The following is a 24,899-nucleotide window of genomic DNA, read 5'->3' as shown; positions in this document are numbered from 1 at the left end:
ATGTTTCACTTCGCTTCCCAAAAGGTCATCCAGCGACATCTCATAATGGCACATCACTACTGATAACCTTTTGTTTCTCCATTCTGACAGCAAGTGCTCAACTGTATTATGGAAATATTGCAGACTGAAGATGCATATGGCAAATGTTACAATATATTGCTCTTTATTTTTGCTCTCCTGACAATTTACCCTGCAATAGTGATCTTCTAGCGTACAAATCTAGACAGCACATCTGGAGGAAAGCACTTAATGCCATTTCTATGAGGAAGGACACTTTATAACCATGAGACCTACAGAAGAGTTAATTGGCACATGTGTGACGTCAATAACTAAGCTGTATGCATTACTTCAATCAATTATAATCTGCAACAAGATGACTGTCAGAAACTGGTCTGGAAAAATGGTCACATGATGAAACCATGAATCCTGCTTAATAAAGTATATTAGTGATGCACCGATGTATCGGCCGCCGATATTTATCGGCCGATTTTTGATGAATTTGAAACCATCTGCATATCGGCAATAGCACGAGAAAGGATGATACCGATTGTAAACTGCATAAAGAAATCCATTATATGTAAAAAATGAGTTAATGTTGTTAATAAAATAAATGCTGAATAGCAAAAAGCACCTTTGAGGGTTGTCATGCTGCCTTATTATATTTGTTTTAGCTTAATTTGTGCCTCTCTTATTATGTTGGTCAGTTGAATGTTAATTAGATCCAATCCATGTTCAGTAAAAATAATTTGATGCAGAAATAAACTAGCTAATAGACCAACTGTATAGTATTGTATACAAGTGTTTAATATCGGTATCGGCCGGAAGTTGTCTGTTTAAATCGGTATCGGTCCAAAAAAATCCTATCGGTGCATCCCTAATGTATATTAAACTGTATGTGTAATTTTATTATAAGTTTTATTATATATATTCATAATATTATAAGTTATAAGGGGCTGTTCACATGTCGCCCCTAAAAATGCGTGAAAAACAGTAGGTGCGTAGAATTTTATCACATACATTTTGCGCTTGTGGCGTACTGAATAGTTGAAATGTTTTCAACTCGATGCGGTGCAGACACTTGTAAAAAACTTGCTTCCATTATAAGCGCGCATACCGCGCGCCTACATTTGAAATAACGAACTTGATCATGCAAAAGAGGCGATATTTTGTTAATTTTGATGTACTGTTATGTAAACCGACTTTATGCTTTGGAAAGGCGCTATATAAATAAAACGTTGTCTTCTTCTTCATATGTGAATCATCCCTTACATGTGGGTTCACACCGCAAGCAAGTTCAACGACTTGTGCGAGTAGATTACATACAAAGTCAATGCAAAGACTCGATCAGATGTGTCCTCGCAAAATGTGGCAATGCGAATGATGCAATGCGAATAACGCAATACGGGCCGTACGTTTGCCTTGAAAATGCACGTTATTTGCCTTAAATGCGTCTTCGCCCAAGTTGAAAATATTCAACTAGAGCGCAAAATTTGCTTGACACAAAGTTACATCCCGCGAGTAATCTAGAGCGAGTAACGTGATGCCCCGCGTTTGGTGTGTAGGCTCTAGATTACTTGCGGGATCTGATCGGGTCTTTGCATTGACTTTGTATGTAATCTACTCGCACATATCGTTGAACTCGCTTTTGGTCTGTATGCCCTATTAGTCACCACTTGTCTCTAAACGTTTATCAGCAATAAAGAATTTTAGTATGAACTTGTGAGGTCAGAAATGAGAAATATCCAGGTCATTTTCACCCCCCATTCACCAGCCTATGTTCTTCCAATGCCAATGGTAATATAGAAAAATACCTTGTTCCCAAAAATACTGCAGAAGAGAGCTGGAAAAAAATCATAGCACAGTTTTACTGTAGACTAATGTGGGTCAAAACTATCCACTACATTTCAGAAAAGACCTGACAGAATCTATTTCAAAAGCCAATGTTTTTATCCTGCGGCAACAGAACCTAGCGAGGATATGTGATGATGTGCCCTGAAGGTGATGGAGGGAGGAAGACAAACAGGTCTACCCTAGCAGTTGGTATATATGAACAATAGTACTATTACTTATGTTTGGTAAGGCAACCACAACCATTACTATTCTTATACTTAGGGTTAGAACCCACCAAACTCTTCACCAACCATGTACTGTATGTATGCAACAAATAATGCTCTCACAACTACAAAGCAATCCTGACAATAATAATGCTGGTGAGAAAATTGTACAAAAATGGTACATTGTGTGTATCTATCATTGACATGACCATGTCATATTTTACCATTGCTGGGAAAATGAACAGATGAAATAAAAAAAAAAAATTTGCCATGAAACAGAAGTAGCGATTGCCTTTTGTTCCCCGTGGTGATGTATATCCGAGTTATACTGGCTTCTAAAATGAAATAAGGGGGCGTGCACACCGGCGCATGTTTTCAATTGATTCCAATGGAAACTCTGCGTTTTCAAATAAGCCGGCGCTCGGCAACTTTTCCGCACTGAGCGTCGGAAGTTGAAAAATATTCAACTTTGGGTGAAAAGCTCCGCTCATCAATGTCAGTTCTCACACGGCCATCCAATCACAGTGGAGGAGGGGAGGGACAAGTATCACAACAACCAACCGGCTCACAGCTCAAGTATCACAGCTAAAAAGCGCTCGGCTGAAAAAACGGCAATCAGTGTCCTCCAGGCACGTTTAAAAGTTTTGGTGTGCACAACCCCTAAGGCAGGGCTGGATTTGAATTTGTCCATTGAAATCTGATTGGATCATTTGAAGTTGGTAATTTGAACCCCGTCCACCTGCCATAGCTTATGATCGAAAGGGGGATCGTTTTGAGACTGGGAGGAGATTTGCGTTTTTCAAAGATTACGAGGGGACATGAATTAAAAAAAAATTATGAAGCTCACAGATAAGTCATTTGTAAAAAAAACCCCACAATATTCCAAAACAAATGACAGTTTTTCTTTTTTTTCATGCCAACTTTAACATGAAAGCTTTTTACAACCACAAAGGTCTCCTATAATGGAAACAAAATATCAATGTCATTACTGTACTATTTAAATGTGGTTTTTAATTTTGAATAATAAATAAATAAATAAATACTGTAAACTGTATATAATGTATATGTTCTATAAGTGATTTTATTGTATTTTCTTTTGTTTTGGTTGAAAGACTGTTTGAAGCGATTGATTGAAATGACCTTAGCAGTAAAAAGGCAAAAGAAGGTACAGGCATCACTTTGCAATTATTAAAACCTATAATACAGTAAACCTATAACATCACTGTCTGAAATCAGTCACCTCTGAAAACATAGATATTATGAAAGAGCCAGATGAAAATGTGTAGCGCACACATCTGTGGTAATACAACAGCGACTCCCACACAACCCCAGAAAGCAAGGTTAAACATAAACCCACACTTGATATGTAAGTCATAAAGCGAACGATATGCGAAAATGGCACGAGTTATTAAAGAGATACCAATAAAATGAGATGTTCCTTCCTAGCATTCATAAATATTAATGACTGATGCTCTGGGGTCATATATATTTAATAATCGCATAAGTAAGAACAAACAGAGAACAATCTTTTGAGGTAATGAAAGGGATCCAAATCAGACACCTGCCACAACATAGCTGCTGTTATAGCTTACAAAGACGGGGTGTTGTTACAAAAAAGCAGGTGAACTGCAACACACTCCTCCTTAACTCCATGACTAAACCGATTGCTCATAATTGTACTTTTTTTTGAGAACATCAAAAGCAATTCCCAATTAATCCCAACTATCAGACCTACTTTATGGTTGCCACTACTCCAAATATAACCCCTCCTTCCAGCAGAATTAAAGGCAGATATTATAAGATAGCAATTGAAGAGCTCAGATGCAAAAACAAGTGCATCAGACTTTTAAGGATTCTGCCAACAAACTGGTATTTTCGAATGCACTGGGGGCGTGATTAAAGGCAGGATAGGCAGGAATTATCTAAAAAAAAAAACTCTTTACAAATTTGATTAAACTGTTTTTATACCAATACATTAGTAAAATGAAAGTACTCTGAAAAAGAGAGTATAAAAATCGAATGTCTGTAGACCTCTCACGACTAATTTTTCCATTCACTCCACCCCCTCCCTTCTGGGTTTCTTCTAAAGCCACGCCCCCAAAAACACATGAACGCGCGACACTGACCGGCTCTGCTGGTAGAAGCATTTACCAGGCGAGCGGAGAGGAAGGAGCGCGGTGCATGTAGTAACATCATGTCAGAATCACATGTAATAATACACCTAACTTTATCACTATGAATATAAACAAATAAGCCAGTGTTTTGCATGGAAAAGTTTCCGTGATGAAAGCATTGTTGACTCTAATGAGGACTACACTCTGGAGACAATACCGCTACCGCATCATCGACTCGGGGAAATGACACGCGATATTCACTCTCATTTGATTTCGTCGTTTATTCCTTTTTTTGCCTTCGCTGAATGCATATGCAGGTACTGTGAGTTCTGAATGCTCTTTCTCTGCCGTACTTTTGCTCTTCCTAGAGTGCCTCGTGCACGTTCAAATCAATTGGGTGTGCGCATGTGTGGGCAGATCCCATAGCAACAGGGGTGGTGCCATGGTCGTGAGAGAGAGAGAGTCGCGCAAGCCAATCATTTGTTTCTTCCCGAATGGAAAAAATTAGCTGTGTTAAAAACAGTCGTGAGAGGTCTACAGACACTCGAGTTTTATACTCTCTTTTTTCAGAGTACTTACATTTTAATTATGTATTGGTATATAAATTCCTGCCTATGAGCAGATTTGAAGTGAAAGTATTGGATGATTGGTTAATATCATCGCCTATTTTTTGACGGAGAAAGCGTTTAGTGGCTTTTGCATCCGATCTCCTCGATTCTTCCTTTTCTAAACACTAATCATTGTCTTCGGTGAGCGCTAAAGTGCAAACAGAAAATTGAGTGGGTGGATAAGAATTAAACATCTTGAAATGTATATGTAAAGTACTCTTAAAATAACTTTAACTGAATGACTCATGTGTCTCCATTGACTTTTAAAGTAACACACCAGTTGATGTTATACTCTTAATGACAATCATACATTGGAGAACAATGTAACAAGGTCAGGTGAATGCTTGATTAATAGATGGCAAGGAGGTAATCGGAGCACAACAGATGCAGTAGTTTGGCTTAATTGATGTGAATGATGGGATCTGCAGGTTGCCATGCGTTTTTCAAATGACACAATGGACTGATGGGACAAAAACGTGAAATAAAGAACCGTGTTTAAGTCGACCATCTGTTGTGTTGGAGACAATCTATATAGTCCAATGGAACTGCGATTTGTATGAAATATATTCAGGCAGACTACTGCCTTAAATGGTTCTTGTGATGAGTTAATTTAGTAGTATTTCAATTTAATTTCTCTAATAAATCAACTGACAAAATGAAATTACTAACATAACTTGTGACCCCGTCATTAAAATCCAGGCTGAAGTCTCATAATCTAATTATGAGATCAGGAGCATCAATGTATAATTTCAATCATTGATTTCAATTTTTTGACATGGTGATAGTCAGTATTTAAGATAGCAATTATTTTTTCATAGAGTGTTCTACATTATGTAGAAAATAGTAAATTTTACAGACTGGGTCATGTATGTAATATATATCTATCAATCAACCAACCAACCAGCCAATCATCTTGATCTAATATATCACTTTATTTTCAGTTTGATAAGTAACTACTATACATAGCCACGTATTACACCATAAACATACCTATAAATGATCTACTCTGTGTTCAGTTTTGCTATGACAGCCACTAAATAACATTTAATCAATACACATAATACGCACCATTCAGCAACATAGAGAAGGACAACTGTCAAAGCACAACAGTAAAGGCAAACACATTATTTCATCTCAGGCTTGCTTGTTAGCTCAATTCAACACAAACTAAAGAGAAACTCAATGACTTCAATTTGCTACCTGATCTTGAGAGGCTTTCCTCTGTCCAGTGGACTCTGCTGAAGTCATGCTGAAGACGTGGATACAAACAGCGAGGTAAGAGCCGTGCAGATGGAATGGAAAGCGCTATTCACCCATTCAATGAGGGCGAGAGAAAGAGAGCAAGAGAGAGAGACAGACAGGGACAGAGGGAGGGAGAGAGGGATGAGACGTGCGAGCAGAAGAGAGGGAGCGTGGAAAAGCTAGATGTGCTTTATTTAGAGTCGAGAGAGGCGCACTGAACAACATTAATACTGAACAGCTCTGTTGCGCAGGTGCAAACTGAGATGCGCTAAAGGTTTTCCTATTTGGGAGTAAATTGTAATAAAACCATCAAATGTTACTGCTACATCAAATATGAAAATAGTAATATTTTACTTATCACAATATCTAGTTGTGAATAACAAGAACTGTTCTTGCTTGGGATATTCCTGAATTAATAATATGTTTTTACCTTTGTGCAGTATATCTTACCACCAGCCTTTTGTTACTACACTGTGGCTGTGTTTGGAATAACACACTGCCATACTACTCTTACTATTACAGTATGCATGCAGAATATCCACTATGCACAGTATGCATGCAAATGCATGCAAAAAGGTTTCACATGCTGACATAATGCATAAGAATTGCTAATACTCAAACACAGATTTTTTAAAAGTTATTCAAAATGTATCGCATAACAATTCCTGCTAATCCATGATACCTGAAAACAGGCTACTGCAGAAGTAATAAGAGACAGACAAACAGCACTTACAGTAAATGTGTGCCAGTAACTGTTGGCAAAATGGGAAATTAACAATTTGCAGAGAAATGTTATCAGTTAATGGCCCATCTTCAGCACAAACAATGCATTTAGCTTGTTCTGAATGCTACAGTACAGTATATTGCAGCTTTGATGCTTACTATGGGTCAGGATCAAGCGTGCCGCACAAGCCCTGAAAAGTGAAGCCAAAATGTCTCAATCGCCCCCCAGTGACTGGTCCCACTATAGGTCATAAACCCCGCCTCCCCCGTGTTATAATATAATATATATAAACAATTTAATTACACTTCAATTATCTTTTTTTTCCAAAGCTGGTTTCTGTCATTACTGTAGTTTTGTTACGCTGATGTAAATTCTAGGGTTTGTTTTTAAAATAAGTTTGTTTTTAGTTTTAGTTATTTAATACTATAAAAACGGTGGTGTCACGCCATGATTGACAGCAGTGATATGTGCATTCTACGAGGGCTGGGCCTTGATTCACCTCTTTACTTCCTGCTCACTACTGCGCTGGACTTGTCCCGAAATCGCTACTACGCAGACTCAAGACCCAAGATGTCAGCGACGTATCGGGACACTGACGGCTTTACATTTCACCAATGAAAGAGAGCGAACGGGCATCGTCCATCTTTTTTTACAGTCTATGGTCGGGATTGCTGTCAATAGTATGTACAGTACATGGTGTGTTAGTTCTAGTAGTGGCAACTATATTTCTTGATATATTTAAGCATATCTAGCAATTGCAACTTTACTGCAATCATTTCTTCAGTTTAGACTACTGTATAAATCAAACAATTTGTGCCTCCTTGCATCATTTGACTGAAAGGTAGAAATGCAAATATATTAATGCACACTGCACAGGCCAATTATTCATACAGAATTGTTTATAAACAGCTGAAAGGGAATAAGAAATCAAATTTAGGTTTCAAAACTGAAGTCAATAATAATTCAGTCTCGTCAATGCCCAAATGATGTGTTGGAATATTAAAAAGACTTGGCTTTAAATGGTCATCCAGTGAGGACAGACGCTGTCCAAAAATGCATTCTGATAAACTGCCTCGGATATAAAAAGTGACAGATGGCTTGTGCGAGGATTTACAGAGCACTTGCTCATTACAAAGTTTCAACTTAAAACAGACAGGGTCATTTGAATGGGTTAAATTTAATTATATACAGTACGTAATGTATAACAAAAATAATGCAAACAAATACTGGCTCTATGCTAACAAACACAAAATAACATGCAACAGCACTTTTATGTTACTGTATGTCAGTTTGTTTTGTTTAGTAGAATAAGGGTTGGTTCACATTTCGTGTCTAAAATCACGCGGTTCTTGTCACATGACCTGCGGTGCGCTTGCGGCATTCTGAAAAGTTGAGATGTTTTTAATTTGATGCGGTGCAGACGCACCTGGAAAATACAAGTGCGAGTCACGACAGTGTCACTTCCATTATTAGCGCACATTTGAAATAATGAACTTGAGCGCGCAAAAGAGGAATAGGTAATCCTTAGTTAACTTCAAATTCAAGGACCTTTCAAGGACTTTCCAGGTCGAATACCCTCAAATTCAAGGACTAAATGTGGGGACACATTTCAAGTGAGAGCAAGGTTACATCGTGCTACCTTTTAAGATACATTGTTTCAGTTCTCTTTCGAGGGAACTCACGCTGCGTCACTGCGATGAAACCTTGGGGACGCTTCCAGGGGTAAGTACGTATATCAAATTCAACCAATGGTGAGGCTTAACGACAAAGACAGGGTGACGCGGGAACCAGGAAGTATATCGCTATCTTAAATATTGCCAAAGACGGCATTACAGGGATGCCAGAAGTATGGCAAGGGAGACGCAGCGTCTCGTTCCCTTCTCAGGAACAAACGAAACGTTTTCATGTGTCAAACACAACTATGCAAAAAAGCATTTTGGTATGAATACTTCAGGGACAATTTTATGACCATATTTATTTCTGAAAGTGTAGCTTGTTCAGTAAAGTTAGATTCATACTGCTCCAGCTGCTACACGTGTAGCATAACACCTTATTCAACAGTCTCTTTACCCAGCACTCAGCCATAATTTAGCACATCTTCCTCATGCGAAACGTGTCATGCTGCACCTTCCAATTTCCCCTTGTTCAAAAGCCTGTACCTTAGCACATTCATATGGAAATACAGAAGAACAGACAGAGGGATCTTCAGCTTTGATAAGTGACAGAAAGCCCAGTGTTGAATAATTGGATACTGATCTACTTCAACTGCTCAGGCATTTTATTCATCAGGGGGCGTATTATAGAAACTTTCTAGGTCTTAACTTAAGATATATGTTAAATTAGGATTTTTCGCAAATTCGTTTTGCAGAAGCAAATCTTTAGTTAATTTAGGATTCTCATCTTATCTCATCAAATCTATTCTCATCTCTAGTAAGTACAATCTTAAATCGCTCAATCATGTTCGGCTATCAACTTTTAGGTCTGTTACCAAGCAACCAACAAAGCTGCTGCTATAAATATACAGTAAATGAAATGAAAATAATGCGACGGAAACAGTGGTGGATTTAGCGAATTGGGGGCCCAAGGCGAAGGTATGTATGGGGCCCCCATTCGATCTTTAAAAGAGAACGAAAAAATTTGTTTTACTTCAAAATGAAGATGGAAAGCAGAGAACACACAAAGTGTAGCACTACACAAACTAATAGTCACGATGGAACCCAATGGGGCAAAAACAGCCATGGAGATTAAATGAGGGAGAAAAAAATTAAATCTGATGCTGCACAAAAACTAACAATGCATCAAAGTCAATGTTGTTACTAATCTTTCACATGCCCAAGATTGTGATAAAAGGTTAAAAAAATCCAGTCCACAACCACTTTTTATATTGAAAATAAGTAATTGTGTGTGATTTGCTCGCAGCACCCGTGAAGGCTCCTGGTGAGGAGTTCGGTCAAAGTTGTGCAAATCACTCCGCCCAAGTAGCAGTGCTTCGCTTCTGAGAATATAGTTCCCAGTATGTATACTGTTAAAAGATGGCTGTGTCTCATATGACCTTGTTATTTGTACACACTGTGACTATACAAACCACAACACATAAATAGGAAAATGTTCGCGTTATTTTGTCACTTACTGGGAGCAGTATGCTAGCTGAAGCCATTCACTTCCAGTCTTTGTGCTAAGCTAAGCTAACGGGGGCTGCGTCAGACCGAGTTACAGCACGCACAGAGATGAGAAAGGTATGTATGGACTTATTTAACTATGGGGGATACGGTGAATAAGCTAAATTCCCAAAATGTGGGCGTGTTCCTTTAATTCGTCTTTGTTTGTGTACTTTCCCAATCTTCCTGTCACTCTATGTTTATCTTTCGCGCCGCGCAGCGGGCACTGTAAGGGACTAGTCCATTTCATTGTGAAAGAAGGGGGTATATGTGTGTAGTGATAGATAAATAGAACTGGACATTTTAATTACTACTTCAAAGTTTCAACGTATTTCTTAAGAATATTTATATAATTTACCATGCTTTTAAAGTGTTCATGATGATAAGGGTTTATTTATTTTTTAGGTTGGTTGGGGGCCCCCCTACTATGATCGCTGGTAGGGGGCCCCAAGCAGCCGCCTACCTGTTCCTCTGTGTTAAGACTGTCATCTGTGGTTACCATTACATTTAAGCATTTAGCAAATGCGATTTACAAATGATTCTTCCTAAGGTAGATAAGTGCTAGGATACTACATCTCAACATTTGATAAAGACATGAGAAGAAGTAGAAGTGGAGTCAAGTGTGTATTCATCATGATCCTATTAAGTGTTCACGCATAAGGTAAATTACCTGTTTTCTAATAATGAGGGATGACAGTGATTATAAGATCGCAGGAAACAATGAATCTGAATAATGGCAGCGATTTATGTCTGAAGGTAAAAAATATTCAAAGAGTCTTTAATCTCAAAACAAACATTGCTGTTTTTCATTGTGTTGAAATGTAATGCCATTCTTCAGCAGGGCTGTAAGATGTGATTGCTATAGCTGGCTTTCATTTAACTCTTGAATTTGTGGAGTAACCGTAAAGTTAAGACAATGTGATCACAATACCCCTTTCCTACATAATCTGTAGTAATGATAAAATAATGCCTTAGTATATGTTATTCTGCAAAAGCTTCTTCAGTCCTATTTGAAATGACCATGGTTACCAAACAGATAAGATTTCAAAATTACAGTCTTTCTGCAATACATTTATTATTCTGACACTTCAGCATTGATTCGAATTTCATGAAGCACTGATACACTAATTAAAAAAGCCATTGTTTTTTATCAGACTGATGTTAATGAGAAAAACAAAGACCATTTGATTAAAGGGAGACTCTACTTTTTTTTGAAAATATGCTAATTTTCCAGCTCCCCTAGAGTTAAACATTTGATTTTTACCGTTTTGGAATCCATCTGGCGCTACCACTTTTAGCGTAGCTTAGCACCGTCTATGGAATCTGATTAGACCATTAGCTTCGCGATCAAAAATAACTAGAGTTTCGATATTTTTCCTATTTAAAACTTGACTCTTCTGTAGTTACATTGTAAACTAAGACAAATTAAAAGTTGTGTTTTTTCTAGGCAGATATGGCGAGGAACTGTACTCTCATTCTGGCGTAATAATCAAGGACTTTGCTGCTGAAACATGGCTGCAGCAGGCACAATTATATTATACACTGCCCGAAAATAGTCCCCTTATATAGTAACTTTCAATGGCAGGGGACTATTTTTGGGCATTGTGTAATATCATTGCGCCTGCTGCAGCCATGTTACAGCAGCAAAGTCCTTGATAATTACGTCAGAATGAGAGTATAGTTCCTAGCCATGTCTGCCTAGAAAATCGCAACTTTTAATTTTCTGTCAGTCTTAGTACACAATAACTACAGAAGAGTCAAGTTTTAAATAGGAAAAATATCAAAACTCTTTGGATATTTTTTTAGCACAATACTAATGGCCTAATCAGATTCAATGGATTATGCTAAGCTATGTTAAAAGTGGTACCGCCAGACCCGGAGATCGGCTGAATGGATTCCAGAACGGTAGGGATCAGATGTTTAACTCTAGGGGAGCTGAAAAATGAGCATATGTTCAAAAAAAGTAGAGTGTCCCTTTAAATGACTGTCTTAGCAGTACTAGTTTGGTTCTTAGAAAGATTATAATACTGTTAAAGGAACAGTATGTAGTATTGTGGCCACAACTGGTATTGCAATCACACATCTTGTGAACAACTACCACGTTACCTTTTCATAATTGTTTCTTATGCAAAACAGTAGTTTCCATGTTCTGATCAATTACTTTTATATTAACTGGGGAAAAAAACTAATAATGTGGAAACAACATTAGAGCGGTGATGACAATTTTCATTCAGTTTATTTACTATATTTAGATAGTCTCAGCATTAATGGAAACATACGATAAACTGGGCTATACTACACTCTTATTGGGGTGGCACGCTTTTAAAAAGTAAATTTTTATACCTAAGAGGTGCATTTTAGTACCTCAAGGGCCCTATCATACACACGGCACAATGTGTCCGAAAAGTGTTTTTTGCTAGTTTCAGTCCAACGCAGTTATCACATCCTGGCCACGTTATTTAAATAGCAAATGCATTTGCACCAATGGGTGTGCTGCTCTGAAAATGAGGTGTGTTCAGGCATATTGTTGGGGTGTTGCTATTTTGAGGCAATTGATTGACCAACTAAAATCTGGTTTAAAGTCTAAAGTCGCTGCAATATTTTTGTTATTTAAGAAGCGTGTTAATAATATGCGCATATAAACGGAATGACAATGCGCGTTTTTCTTATTACGCAGCACCACACAAATGTTTTTAAATATGGAAAATAATAGGATTCATATGTAACAGATGTAACATATACTAGCAAAAGTGGATTTGAACACGCCCTAAGTGCACTTGTGCTGCACGCTTTAGACCATGCGCTTAGATTGTTAAAATAGGGCTTCAAATGTGCAAATCTGTACCTACAGTAAATGTGCACATTAGGACCTTTACAGCGTCCCAGTTTTAGTGCCTTTAGAGTTAGGGCTTATAACTGAATGACTTACTTTCACCATTGTTTTATATGTGCAGTGGGGGGCATTTTTATTTTCTGTCCAATAAAAAGCCACTAATAAAATCATTAACCGTTATTATAGGTGATTGGATCACAAAATCAAGAAGGCAAACAAACAATCCAGGTGAATGTTGATTTCCCCTGTGATAATTAAAATGTTCTGATTCCTATTAATGATCCCTAACAAAATTTTTATGACTAAAAGCTCATTACCTTTTCTCGCGGTTTTTATTTTATTTTTATAATGAATGTTGTCATGGCAACGGAGACCAATTGCCGAGCCTGTTTTGTTACTTGGCTAGCAGAGCAGCAAGGAAGTGAACAATTATTTCCACCTCCTACTCTGTTTTGTCATATAATCATTTCACATGCATGGCATAAATGCTACTGTAATGGATTAATCTAACTGCTGGAAAGAGAACAACACTTTTGAACGATGTTACACCAGAGATAAAAATACTGAATATATATTACAATTATCATTATGAAAAATGGTACACGTCAGGCACACAAAATTTTAAATGACACTAAAGTAATCAAGCTATCGCTCTTGCTGTATATGACGCAAATATAAGATCATCCGAGAAAGTACTTTATAAAAAATACAGCCTTCAATTCAAGAAAATAACACCTGATCCAATGTGTGCACTGAAGACCCAGAGTCTGATCACCACAAATAAAACTGACGAGCTGGACATCACATCTTTCAGCGTTAGTGGAAACAGTTTGCTGTCAAAACTCATTTAAGCACACGTAAAATCATAGCTCTATAAACAACATCTCAAGGCCACTGAGTCCATGTATGTCGCAAACAGGTCTTCAGATTTATCTTGAAATGGTTTATACTCTACAATACCTGGAAAAAGGCTCATCTATCAATTCTTGATCTAGTTCCAGTTTATCTTATGTCATGTGCATCTTTAATGCTTGTGAAAGACGCTATATTAAGCACACTTTGAGGCTCTGCCATGAATAGATTTACCAGCATGTAAATTGTATTGTTCCCTTTTATGTGGCTATATGCAAGAAAATCAGAAGCTGTCTATGTTGCCTGTTGAGTTACAAAGCACAGGAGAAAAACATGAAATATATTAATAGTAAAGTAAAATATTACTTTAATAAGTAATACAACAAAGGCGACAATCTTTTTTTAGTTCTGGTACAGAGGATGTACAACAGCATACTGGTTTACGCCTTACTGAATATGGCACAGAATATTGCCAACTACTTTTTAAAAATAGTATGTAATTAGAAAAGAAAAGCACACATTGTAACAATTAACATTTTTAAAGTAATGTTGTAGAAATTGTTGAAATTGAACTTGTGCTCTCTTTCTCTCTCTCTGCACTAAATGGCAGTGCCATGGTGGGATAGTGCAGTTTAAAGGAAGTCAATTTTCTATAAAAAAAATCCAGATAATCTACTCACTACCATGTCATCCAAAATGTTGATGTCTTCCTTTGTTCAGTCGATCAGTAATTATGTTTTTTGAGAAAAACATTCCAGGATTTTTCTATTTTAATGGACTTTAATGGACCCCAACACGTAACAGTTCTAATGCAGTTTAAAATTGCAGTTTCAAAGGACCCTAAACGATCTCAAACGAGGCATAAGGGTCTTATCTAGTGAAACGATATAAATATCGAAAAATAAAAAATATGCACTTTTAAACCACAACTTCTCTTCTTCCTCTGGCTGTGTAACAAGCCAGCGTGACCTCACGTAATTGCGTAATGACGTCAAAAGGTCACGCGTTACATATATTGAACGCACATTTGCGGACCATTTTAAACAATAAACTGACACAAAGACATTAATTAGTATCATTCGACATACAACAACGTCGGAACGATCCTCTTCTCCACACTTGTAAACACTGGGGCGTAGTTTCGCATACGTCATCCGTGACCTCTTGACGTGCTGACGTATTACGTGGGGTCGCGCTGGCGCTTCGCATGTCCGGAGGAGGACGAGAAGTTGTGGTTTAAAAGTGCTTTTTTGTTGCCAAAAACGACAATCGTTGTTTCGCAAGATAAGACCCTTATGCCTCATTAGGGATCGTTTAGGGTTCTTTGAAACTGCAATTTTAAACTGCATTAAAACTTTTAAGTGTTGGGGTCCATTAATATGAGAATCCTGGAATGTTTTCCTTAAAAAACATAATTTCTTGTCAACTGAACAAAAAAGACATGAACATTTTGGATGACACTGGGGTGAAAAAATTATCTGGATTTTTTTTTAAGAAAATTGACCAATCCTTTAAGGGGCGGTATTATTATAATAAGATCCCCTTTTGACGTCACAAGGGGAGCCCAATTTCAATGACTTATTTGTTCACATGCTTGCAGAGAATCGTTTTTACCCAAACTTCACATTTTCTAGGTTGCACTGGGGACCATATTATAGCACTTAAACATGGAAAAAGTCAGATTTTATAATATTGCATTGTGTGATACTGTATTGCATGCAACATTATGTATGTTTGCATATCTGACATTTTGCATTTGGTTCCCAGTATAAATACTACTATATATACTGCACTGCAGACATAGTAAGAGTAGTACAGTACTATGGCAACGTGATATATTTCTAAATTTGGGGGTATTTTATCATTTTCAAAATAAATTCTACTCAAACAATAAAAAACATGTTATACTATTTTCTTTAGAATTTCATATTTCCCTGGAAACATGTTTCAGCACCTATGCATTTAATAGACATTGTACAAAACAGGTTGTACAGCTATGTATAAATCCACTGCTAGATTTGACAGCGTATTCAATTTATGTATTTTATCAATAAAACATTTCACATCCTCATCACTGCTATTCACCACCACTCAAACACATTTGGCATCACGCCAGGGGCAATATGTTATTTTCAAGAGAACAATTACAGAAGAAAAACACAGATAATCGTGTCTACAGCAATCACTCGGGCCTATTGAATTTATTGGTGCCAAAGCATAAGTTTTGTAGCGTAGAGTCCTAAACTTTGACCCCATCTTCGCGTAAGTACAGATGAAATTTGTCTGAAATGCTGATGGTGCCCACACACTTATTCCTGAGAGATATTAGACAAAGCGAGCTGCTTTTCTCTGCTATTCATGGTAAGTGATTATAATCGGAGAAAGCACAGGCTCATGTATAATTGAAACTAGAGCTGTGTTATGAATACTTATAACATGTCTCAACATTATAGCATCAAAATAACCTGAATGTAACATCATTATAAAATTGCATATACTGTATAATCATTTGATGTTTTTTTATCAAACAAAGAACTCACAACAGCAATTTCTTGTTAATATATTTAGAAAATACATATATAGACATTTCAGTCTCATATGTTTGACAGTGAGAACACAGCAGGTAAAGTACTGTATTCATCTCATTACAAAGCATATACCTGTTCAAATGTTATTGACAAGTTATTGATCAAACTCCTCCCAACCATTTCCACTGCATACTGCTGCCCCCTCTGACCTTTAACAGATTTTACTACATGGTCAATGCTGTAAAAATGCACTCTGCTGAAGAAAAAAGAACATCGATTGACATGTTATGTGAAATAGCATCTATTCTACAGCTGTCTTACAGACCGTTACACAGCCATGAAGACTATTTTGGCATACTCAATCTCCAAACAGCCAAATCTCATTCTGCAACTCCTCTGCTAAGCACCCGGACCAAATTGCTTCAATCAAAAATGATTATGCAAATCAGGTGCTTTATTGCTTAGCTGGAATAGAACATTACCACAGCAGGCATTCTCTTAAAGGTCCACTGTGTAGATTTTAGCGGCATCTAGCGGTGAGATTGTGAATTGCAACCAACTGCTCAGTCCACAGCTCACCCCACCCTTTTGAAATGCGTAGTGAAGCTACGGTAGTTGCCACAAGACAAACAACTCATTGTCTGAGACAACGTAGTAACAAAATGTCCTGTATACACTGAAAAAAATGATTCATTGAATTTAATCATTTTTTTTAAGGTAAGTGGTTGCAATCAATTTATTTAAGCTACATTTAAACAAAAAAGATTAGTAACGTAGAATAAAATATAAAACTTTTGTTTAAATGTAGCTTAAATAAATTGATTGCAACCACTTACCTTAAAAAAAATGATTAAATTCAATGAATAATTTTTTTCAGTGTAAGGTTTGTCTGTTTACGGCTACTGTAGAAACATGGTGCTTCGAAAAAAAGTGACCCCAATTGAAATGAATTGGAAATTCGTGTTATTCATCAAATAAAATCAATGCATCCAGAATAAATCTGAATATTTTGACACAGAAAGGTAGGCCTGGTACTAGAGCACAAATGCAATATAGAAAAGAGATGCTCAATCGCACAAACACACACACACACACACACAAAGGTATGACTGCCACAGAGAGCATTTTTTACAGAATTTGGCAAAAAAACAGCCACAGATGCAAAACAAAGATGTAATGCTCACACAGGTGTGTGTGTGCATGCCCACACACACACGCACAAACACAGACTCACACACATGCACAAAGACACAGTAAAACTTACACACACATAAAAACACAGACACACACAAAAAGACAAAGTCACAAACATGCACGTGCGCGCACACACACACACACGCGCGCGCGCGCAAACACACAGACAAACACCCTTACATTTAGTCAAATTTCCGTGGCATTTTGTAAAAACAGACATTTCAAAATGCATCAAAAACTACAAAAAATTATATTATTTGAAATAATTTTTATTTTTAATGGCCTTTTTAATGTTTATATATACATAAATTCACAAAATGTTTCACTATAGTATTGATGTTGAGCAGTTGGCCACATCCAGTAAAATGAATGGGTCTCTATGGGCATCTGCTGGTCAAAATTATTTATTTCCTAAACTGTAACCATAAAACAGTTTTTTTCTAAACACCAAATGGTCGAAATCAACACATTAAAATCTAGATCAACATCTAAAAACAATTTAAATCAAATTTAGATAATAATTTAGAGTGGTAAACAACAAAAAAAGATATATTATTTGTATCATTAAAAATGTATATATTTTTTGTAATCACTCTTTTAATCTCTGGGGTCATTTTTACCCCCAGGGAACTGTAAGGTACACAGGAAAATAAGGGCTTATGAGGGTTAAGACAATCTTTTTAATGTTGTCTTTTTGAGATTGTATGGGTGATTCTCATGAAACCATTGAAACACCACGGCACTAATGATTTTAGCTTTAAAATGTGTAATATAGTAACATTAAAAAGCCTTAGAATTAACACAATACTGTGTTCTACCTTGCACAATGTGTGATTTCAACATAAGAATTTGTAATTGGAAATTTTATCTCATTTTCTGCTGAAATTCTCATTACCGCAATGTGTCCGGCTGTGTTTGAACATGCGTTATGTTGTAATTTAATCAAATGAACACAAAAATATTAAGAAAAAAAATAAATGGATGTTTTGCTAGACTACTTTAGATGACAGAAAAAATATTTACTGAATATTCATGTATAATAATAATGAAGAAAAATTAGGAAAATTATGTGTCCATGCCTGATGTTCTCATCCTCCGCAACACTTTTTGAGAACAGTTTAAGCACACATACAGAATTTTAATAAAGTTTGATTTTGAGTGACCAAGCACATGGACCAGTTACTTCAAGATGGCTACCAGGTAAGATCATTTTTTTACAGTTAATTTGAAATATTGTCTTGTCAGAATGCTTACACGACATTTTGATTATCATTACCGCAACAGATGCTTATTAAATGTTAATTTAATTAATAGAAGCATAATACTTTGATTTTAAATGCATGTGCAGAATCTCCAAATTATGTTCTTTCAGGTTTGTCATATCATTTTTGAAAATGTCAGTGTTGATGTTTTCTGACTGTTGCGGTAATGAGTATTTTTAGGACTAATTTTTTAAATTATGTTGCAAAAAGTGTCAAATGATAAGTAAAAGTTTTTAAATTAATGTTCCCATTTACTCCAGACTTTGTTTTTCAATGTCTGGTGGGAAAAAAAGTAAATTTAAGCAATTTTTACATTTTCATGCTTGACATTTTTAAAACCAAGTTTTCGTGAGAATCACCCGTATATGCCTTATGTTCTTTGAACGTGAGTTAGTTTTATCATGTACTGGATGTATCTTGAAAGCTCTTACCCAATCATATAAATACAAAGGTAGGGATAATTAGCTATAAAAGAAGCTAAAATGTTGGGTCTTCAAATTATTGGGGTCGACTAATTATTTCAATCCTGAAGATAGGAGCCACTAATGAAAGTACTTTAAGGCCATTAAATGTCCTTAAGGTTGTTTGATGGGAAGAGCAAGGAATATATATTTTTTTAAATATTAAAAGTTTCTCAATAGCATCCCTAGTATATTCAATAGTCTGAATAAAATCAGTGATTGCATCCACTAAGCAAAATTGTTTAATCTATAACAATTTCTAGTTCCTATCCAGCTGGCTGACACCACTGTTCACCTTCCCAGAAGTCCCTCTAAGAGACCTGATGTTGAGGTTCATCCAAATAGTGGACCACCTGCTGTTACAACTGACTGCAAATTTGCAAAGGCTCCACAGTAAATATTTAACCCAATAAACAGACAGGCTCAATGAAGGACAATTAATGGCTCAAAGGCCCTGTTTACACCTGGTATTAAGATGTGTTTTGGTTGATCGGACAAAGTGGACGACAAGTGGATAAACATTTTAAGCTCATCCACATTCAGAGGTAGTCGAAAACGCATTGCTTTTGTGGTGCTTATGTGCTTGAATTTTTTCAAACAGCCAAAAAAGTCTCCGACTACAGATAGGGCCTTATTTTAATTCATTCCCCGCCAGCCATTTTTTGAAAAGTTGCTCGCCAGCATTTTTTGTTATTTTCACAAAAGTTTCACAAAATGCCTTCCAGGAAAATTTTCTTTTAAAAAGATATAAACATACAAATATATCAAATGAAAGAACAGACTCTCTGCTTTCAAAAAAACTATAAACAAACAAACAAACAAAACAGGAGAAAACGTTTCATTCTATCTATATTTTTTCTCTGCTTATAAACTCCTAAATATGGGTATTTTTCTTTAAAAATATTTTTTTAGCAAAAAGCTGAAATAATTGCATTTTTTGTGAAGGATTTTTGTTAGAGATCAGATTCAGAACGACTATCAAAACATACACACATTACACAGAGTTTAAAATTAGTAAATAACGTTTTGGCTGCAGTTTTACTTAAATTGGGACATCTAGTGGATAATCACGGTATTGCAGATTGACATAAAAATTCATCAGGAATTTAAGCGCATGGTCTAAAGCGCAAGGTGCAAGTGCATTTAGGGCATATCCGAATCCACTTTTGTTAGTTTAACGACTGGAAAACTGGTTTATGCGCCTGGCACACAGTCTTAAAGGTTCTTTATATTCTCGTAACGAGTAATGGGTTTGTTTTAGGCGTAACGTGCAACAAACTAATGATAGTCTCTTCTCTAATTCCCTTTAAAAGCCAGATGTGCTCATCCATTGTATGTACTAAGCAAATGTGCGTTGTTGTCCCGTTTAACATGCTCTTTAAATAAAAATATTGCACAATTGACCTTTAGACCAGATTTTAGTTGGTCAATGCAGTGTTTCCCATACATTGATTTATTTGTGGTGGCCCACCACAGAATCAACGCTGGCCCCCACAAATAGAATTTTCATGATTCCCATTTACATTTTTATTTCACTATTTAAAACAGCTTAATTTGGCTTAAAATATAATTTGATATATAATAAAGATCAAATACAGATACAGATCAAAGAGTAGAAGTGAAACATATTTCAGGTGGCAACACTAGATCAAACGCAAACACGACATGATGACGTCACATATATGCTAATTAGCGGGTGACGTCATCACCACCACAGTCTCCTCAAAATCCTTTGGGGAAACACTGCAATGGTGTGGTCTGTTTTAGTTTCCTTAAAATAGCAACGCGCCTGAACACACCTCATTTTCAAGCATGGCCATGGGCGCACAAATGGCGCAAATGCATTTGCTATTTAAACGTGACACTAGACGTGAAAATTATAACTGTGCCGTACTGAAACTAGCAAGAAACGCTTGCATCACACATGTATGACAAGGCACCTAATGAGTGATGTACCAAGCACAATATTTTTTCCATTGGTCCTGATTTCTAGTGCGAACCCACAGTGTTCAGCGCGGTCTTTAGGCTATCATCGCTAAAACTAAAGTGGCTGCTCTCTGCCTCTTTACATTTATGTTTCATTTTGTGAGCGTGTGAAAGTTGCACAAGCTTATTTAATCAATTTCTCTTTGAGAAACATGTTTAGTGTGTAAATCTAAATCATGTCAATGACAATCATGTCACTAAATCTTTAAGGAATCGTTCTCATTAAAATGTTGCCATAATTTACGACACTAATTTGGTCAGACTTTGCTGTAGATCTTGAACATTATATGTGGTCCAATTTCTCAAACTTGTCTAATCGGTCACAAATCACACCAAGACATGAATAATTTATAATGAGACTGGCACACAACATCTAAAAGTGTTATGTGTGCATATCTAGAGACCAAAATATTTGAGACTTCTGAGGTGTTTTAAACTCTGGCCAGTAAGTAGGCACCGACATAGCAACCATTCAGTAACTACCTACAGTACTGTATTATTGCCCTACCAACCAAACAGTGCAGCCTCGCAACTACATGAAAAACCCCAAATCAATCACATTCAGTAGCAACATCTTGCAAACTCCCTAGCAACAAGATCTGAATCATCAAGCAATTACATTCTCCAGAATAAAATAATATGTAAAGAGCTCAGATGCAAAACCGTCTGCATCTGATATGTTTTTTTTAAATGAGACTTTTTTATTAGACTCAAAATGGATTTAGCAATAAACCGGTAATCTTTTTCAAAACATGGTCATGATTTTAAAATCTTAAGAGCTAACAGTGTTCTTTTCAGTATGGCACGGATTCTGAACTTAACACACAATGTAGATTTTACATAGAATCTAAAACCGAATGAATATTTTGGATGATTCAGCACTCATTATGAGTTCATTAACTCGACCGCGGTTATGGTGCAATTTCACAGAATTATGGGGCGTCTGAACTTTATTCCCCCCAATCAATTTCCATCCTAATGGCATTAAAAGTGGAAGAAAGCCTTTAGAAATAAAAGTTTTAAATAGGCAGACCATGGTTATTTGCCACAAAGCACGCGCAACAACAATAAAAGACAAATTATAAGCAGTAAAGGTGAATGAGGTCTGTGCAGGATGTCGAAATCTCATCAGTGCGAAAACATCCATGCAGATGATAAAACTCCAATGAGAAGGTGTGTAGATAACACGAGAAGATAAAAACTATACAGACAGAGGATGAAACTTATCAAAGTTATATTTAAAGAGTTTCGTTGCAAAACGAGATAAATCCATTTTTTAACATTTTTGTCAAAACATGTTTATTATTATGTTATCATGTTATTATTTTGTTTTATGGTGCTACTTAGCTGTATTTTTTAAGTTATGAAGGTTTAAATCAAAACAAGCCAACTGCAGTTGCATTGAAATGAATTGGAATGTACAACCAAAAAACAAGATTTCTGAACAATTAAATAAACGGTGGTTATCTCGTTTTGCAACTCTTCATAGAGAAATCTTTTATATAATTTACAAGTGTGTGTGAAAGAGTAAATTAATGTCTAATCTTCTTTCTTTTAAACCTCATTGAATAACACACATAAGTAGACATAAGGGCAATCGTTGCCAGTGGTAAGCAGTGTTGGGAGTAACGTGCATTACGTAATATTAATTTTCTGAAGTAACAAGTAAAGTAACGCATTACTTTTTAAATGTATATATTAATATTTGAGTTCCTTTTTCAAAAAAAGTAATGCAAGTTACTTTTTTAGTTTAATTAATTTGATGTACTGAATTAAACTAAACATAGTCACATTATGCACTCTATGCGTACATGCTTGTGTGGGAACAGTTTGAGTCAAAAACTGAGATGCCAGGCTAGAGCTCGACGTTTTTGTGATAAAATATGCAATTTCTGAATGCAGAACTTTTCAGTCATAAAAAAACACCTGCAAGGCCTGAAAGAGATCAAGCCTCAGCCAAGCAAAAGTAACGCAAAAGTAACTAAAAAGTAACGTAAGGATTACTTTCCATGAAAAGTAACTAAGTAATGCAATTAGTTACTTTTTTTTGGGAGTAACTTAATATTGTAATGCATTACTTTTAAATAATAATAATAATAACTTTATTTTTATATAGCGCCTTTAAAGTAGCTTCTCAAGGCGCTTTACATAACAGAATATAAGAAAACAACACACACAAAATGAGACAAGTAATGCATACATACATGTAAGAATAAAACAAGTAAATGCATACGTACATGTAAAAATGAGACAAGTAATGCATACATACATGTAAGAACACACACAAATAAAAGGGTCATAAAAAGGCTATCCTAAAAAAGTGAGTCTTTAAAAGAGATTTAAAACTACTAAAGTTCTGTGCGTCTCTGATGTGAGGAGGGAGTGCATTCCAGAGTCTAGGTGCGTACGACGAAAAAGCCCTATCCCCTACTGAGCGCAGCCGTGACTGTGGGACTACTAATAGTCGTGCCTGTGAGGAGCGCAAGTGACGCGTGGGTGTGTAAAACGTTAAGAGTGCTGACAGATACTGGGGGGCAAGACCATGCAGTGCCTTGTATGCAAGCATGAGGACTTTAAAATCAACTCGGAACCTGACCGGAAGCCAGTGCAGGGACTTGAGAATTGGTGTAATGTGCTCATTTTGCCTGACTCCAGTCAGGATCCTAGCAGCTGAATTTTGCACACATTGCAGTTTATTCAGTGTGGTTTTAGGAACTCCAATCAGAAGTGCATTGCAATAGTCAATGCGAGAGAACACAAAAGTATTAATAAGCCTTTCAGTCACAGAACGGGACAGCATAGGACGAAGTCTAGCGATATTTCTGAGATGAAAAAATGAGTTCTTTACGGTGTAACGAACGTGGGGGTCAAAAGACAAACCAGAATCAAAGATTACTCCTAGGTTTTTTAATTTGGTTTGTGCTTCCAGAACAGCGCCATCTATGTTTAAAGATAGTGAGCCAGCTTTGCGAAGCTGGTGAGGGGTGCCAAGAAGCAAGACCTCCGTCTTATCACTATTGAGGCACAAAAAGTTTTGAGACATCCATGATTTTATCTCAGCAATACAGTGAGTCAAAATAGAAAGGTCCAGATTATGATTAGGCTTAGAGTGAATATAAATCTGAGTGTCATCCGCATAAAAGTGATAATTTAGCCCAAGTGATCTTAAAAGCAATCCAAGTGGAAATATGTAAATGCTAAAAAGTAAGGGGCCTAAGATGGAACCTTGAGGAACACCCGTACAGACATAACCAGTCACGGACCGGAATCCACTCATAGATACAAACTGTTGACGATCAGCAAGATATGATCTAAACCAAGTTAAGACAGTCCCAGAAACACCAAAGACAGTTTTCAAACGCTCGAGTAGCAGCTTGTGATTAACCGTGTCGAAAGCGGCACTAAGATCTAGGAGGATCAAGATGGAGAGAGATCCGGAATCTGAGGCTAATAACAGGTCATTGGTGACCTTGACCAAGGCTGTCTCAGTGCTATGAAATTTTCTAAAACCAGACTGAAGAGGTTCGAAAAGATTGTTAACTGTGAGGTGACTATGTAGCTGCAAAGCCACCAAACGTTCCAGAATTTTGGCGAGAAACGGTAAGTTTGAAATGGGGCGATAATTGTTGAAGTTGTCCAAGTCACCGTTTTGTTTTTTTAGAACAGGTGTTACAGCAGCAGTTTTCAATGCTGCTGGCACAACACCAGTATGCAGGGAATCATTTACAATATTGAGAACTGCAGGACACAATGAATTAAAACAGGATTTAAACAGGCTTGTGGGGAGGGGATCAAGTACGCAAGTGGTAACTTTCATACGTGACACCTCCCTAGTGAGCAGCTCATTGTCAATTTGTGAAAAGGTAGAGAAGGGTATACCAGA

General features: G+C 36.6%; 1 protein-coding gene across 4 annotated transcripts in view; it reads right to left on the bottom strand.

Moving 5' to 3' along the window:
• Positions 1-24,899, bottom strand: part of dpp6b (dipeptidyl-peptidase 6b) — a 174,108-nt gene that overhangs the window by 79,926 nt on the left and 69,283 nt on the right. Inside the window, exon 1 of one of the 4 annotated variants that reach the window (XM_055203018.2) lies at positions 5,977-6,163. The exons of the other annotated variants lie outside the window; for them this stretch is intronic. Coding sequence (XP_055058993.2) covers positions 5,977-6,024 — 48 coding nt within the window. The 5' untranslated portion in view covers positions 6,025-6,163. Of the gene's footprint in view, positions 1-5,976; positions 6,164-24,899 lie in introns of those variants that run through there. 4 annotated transcript variants of the gene reach the window in all.

The sequence above is a fragment of the Misgurnus anguillicaudatus genome, chromosome 2 (genome assembly GCF_027580225.2).
Source record: "Misgurnus anguillicaudatus chromosome 2, ASM2758022v2, whole genome shotgun sequence".
In the NCBI taxonomy this organism is placed as follows: domain Eukaryota; kingdom Metazoa; phylum Chordata; class Actinopteri; order Cypriniformes; family Cobitidae; genus Misgurnus; species Misgurnus anguillicaudatus.
The sequence above is the reverse complement of the archived record's forward strand: the minus strand, read 5'-3'. Positions and strand labels throughout refer to the sequence as shown.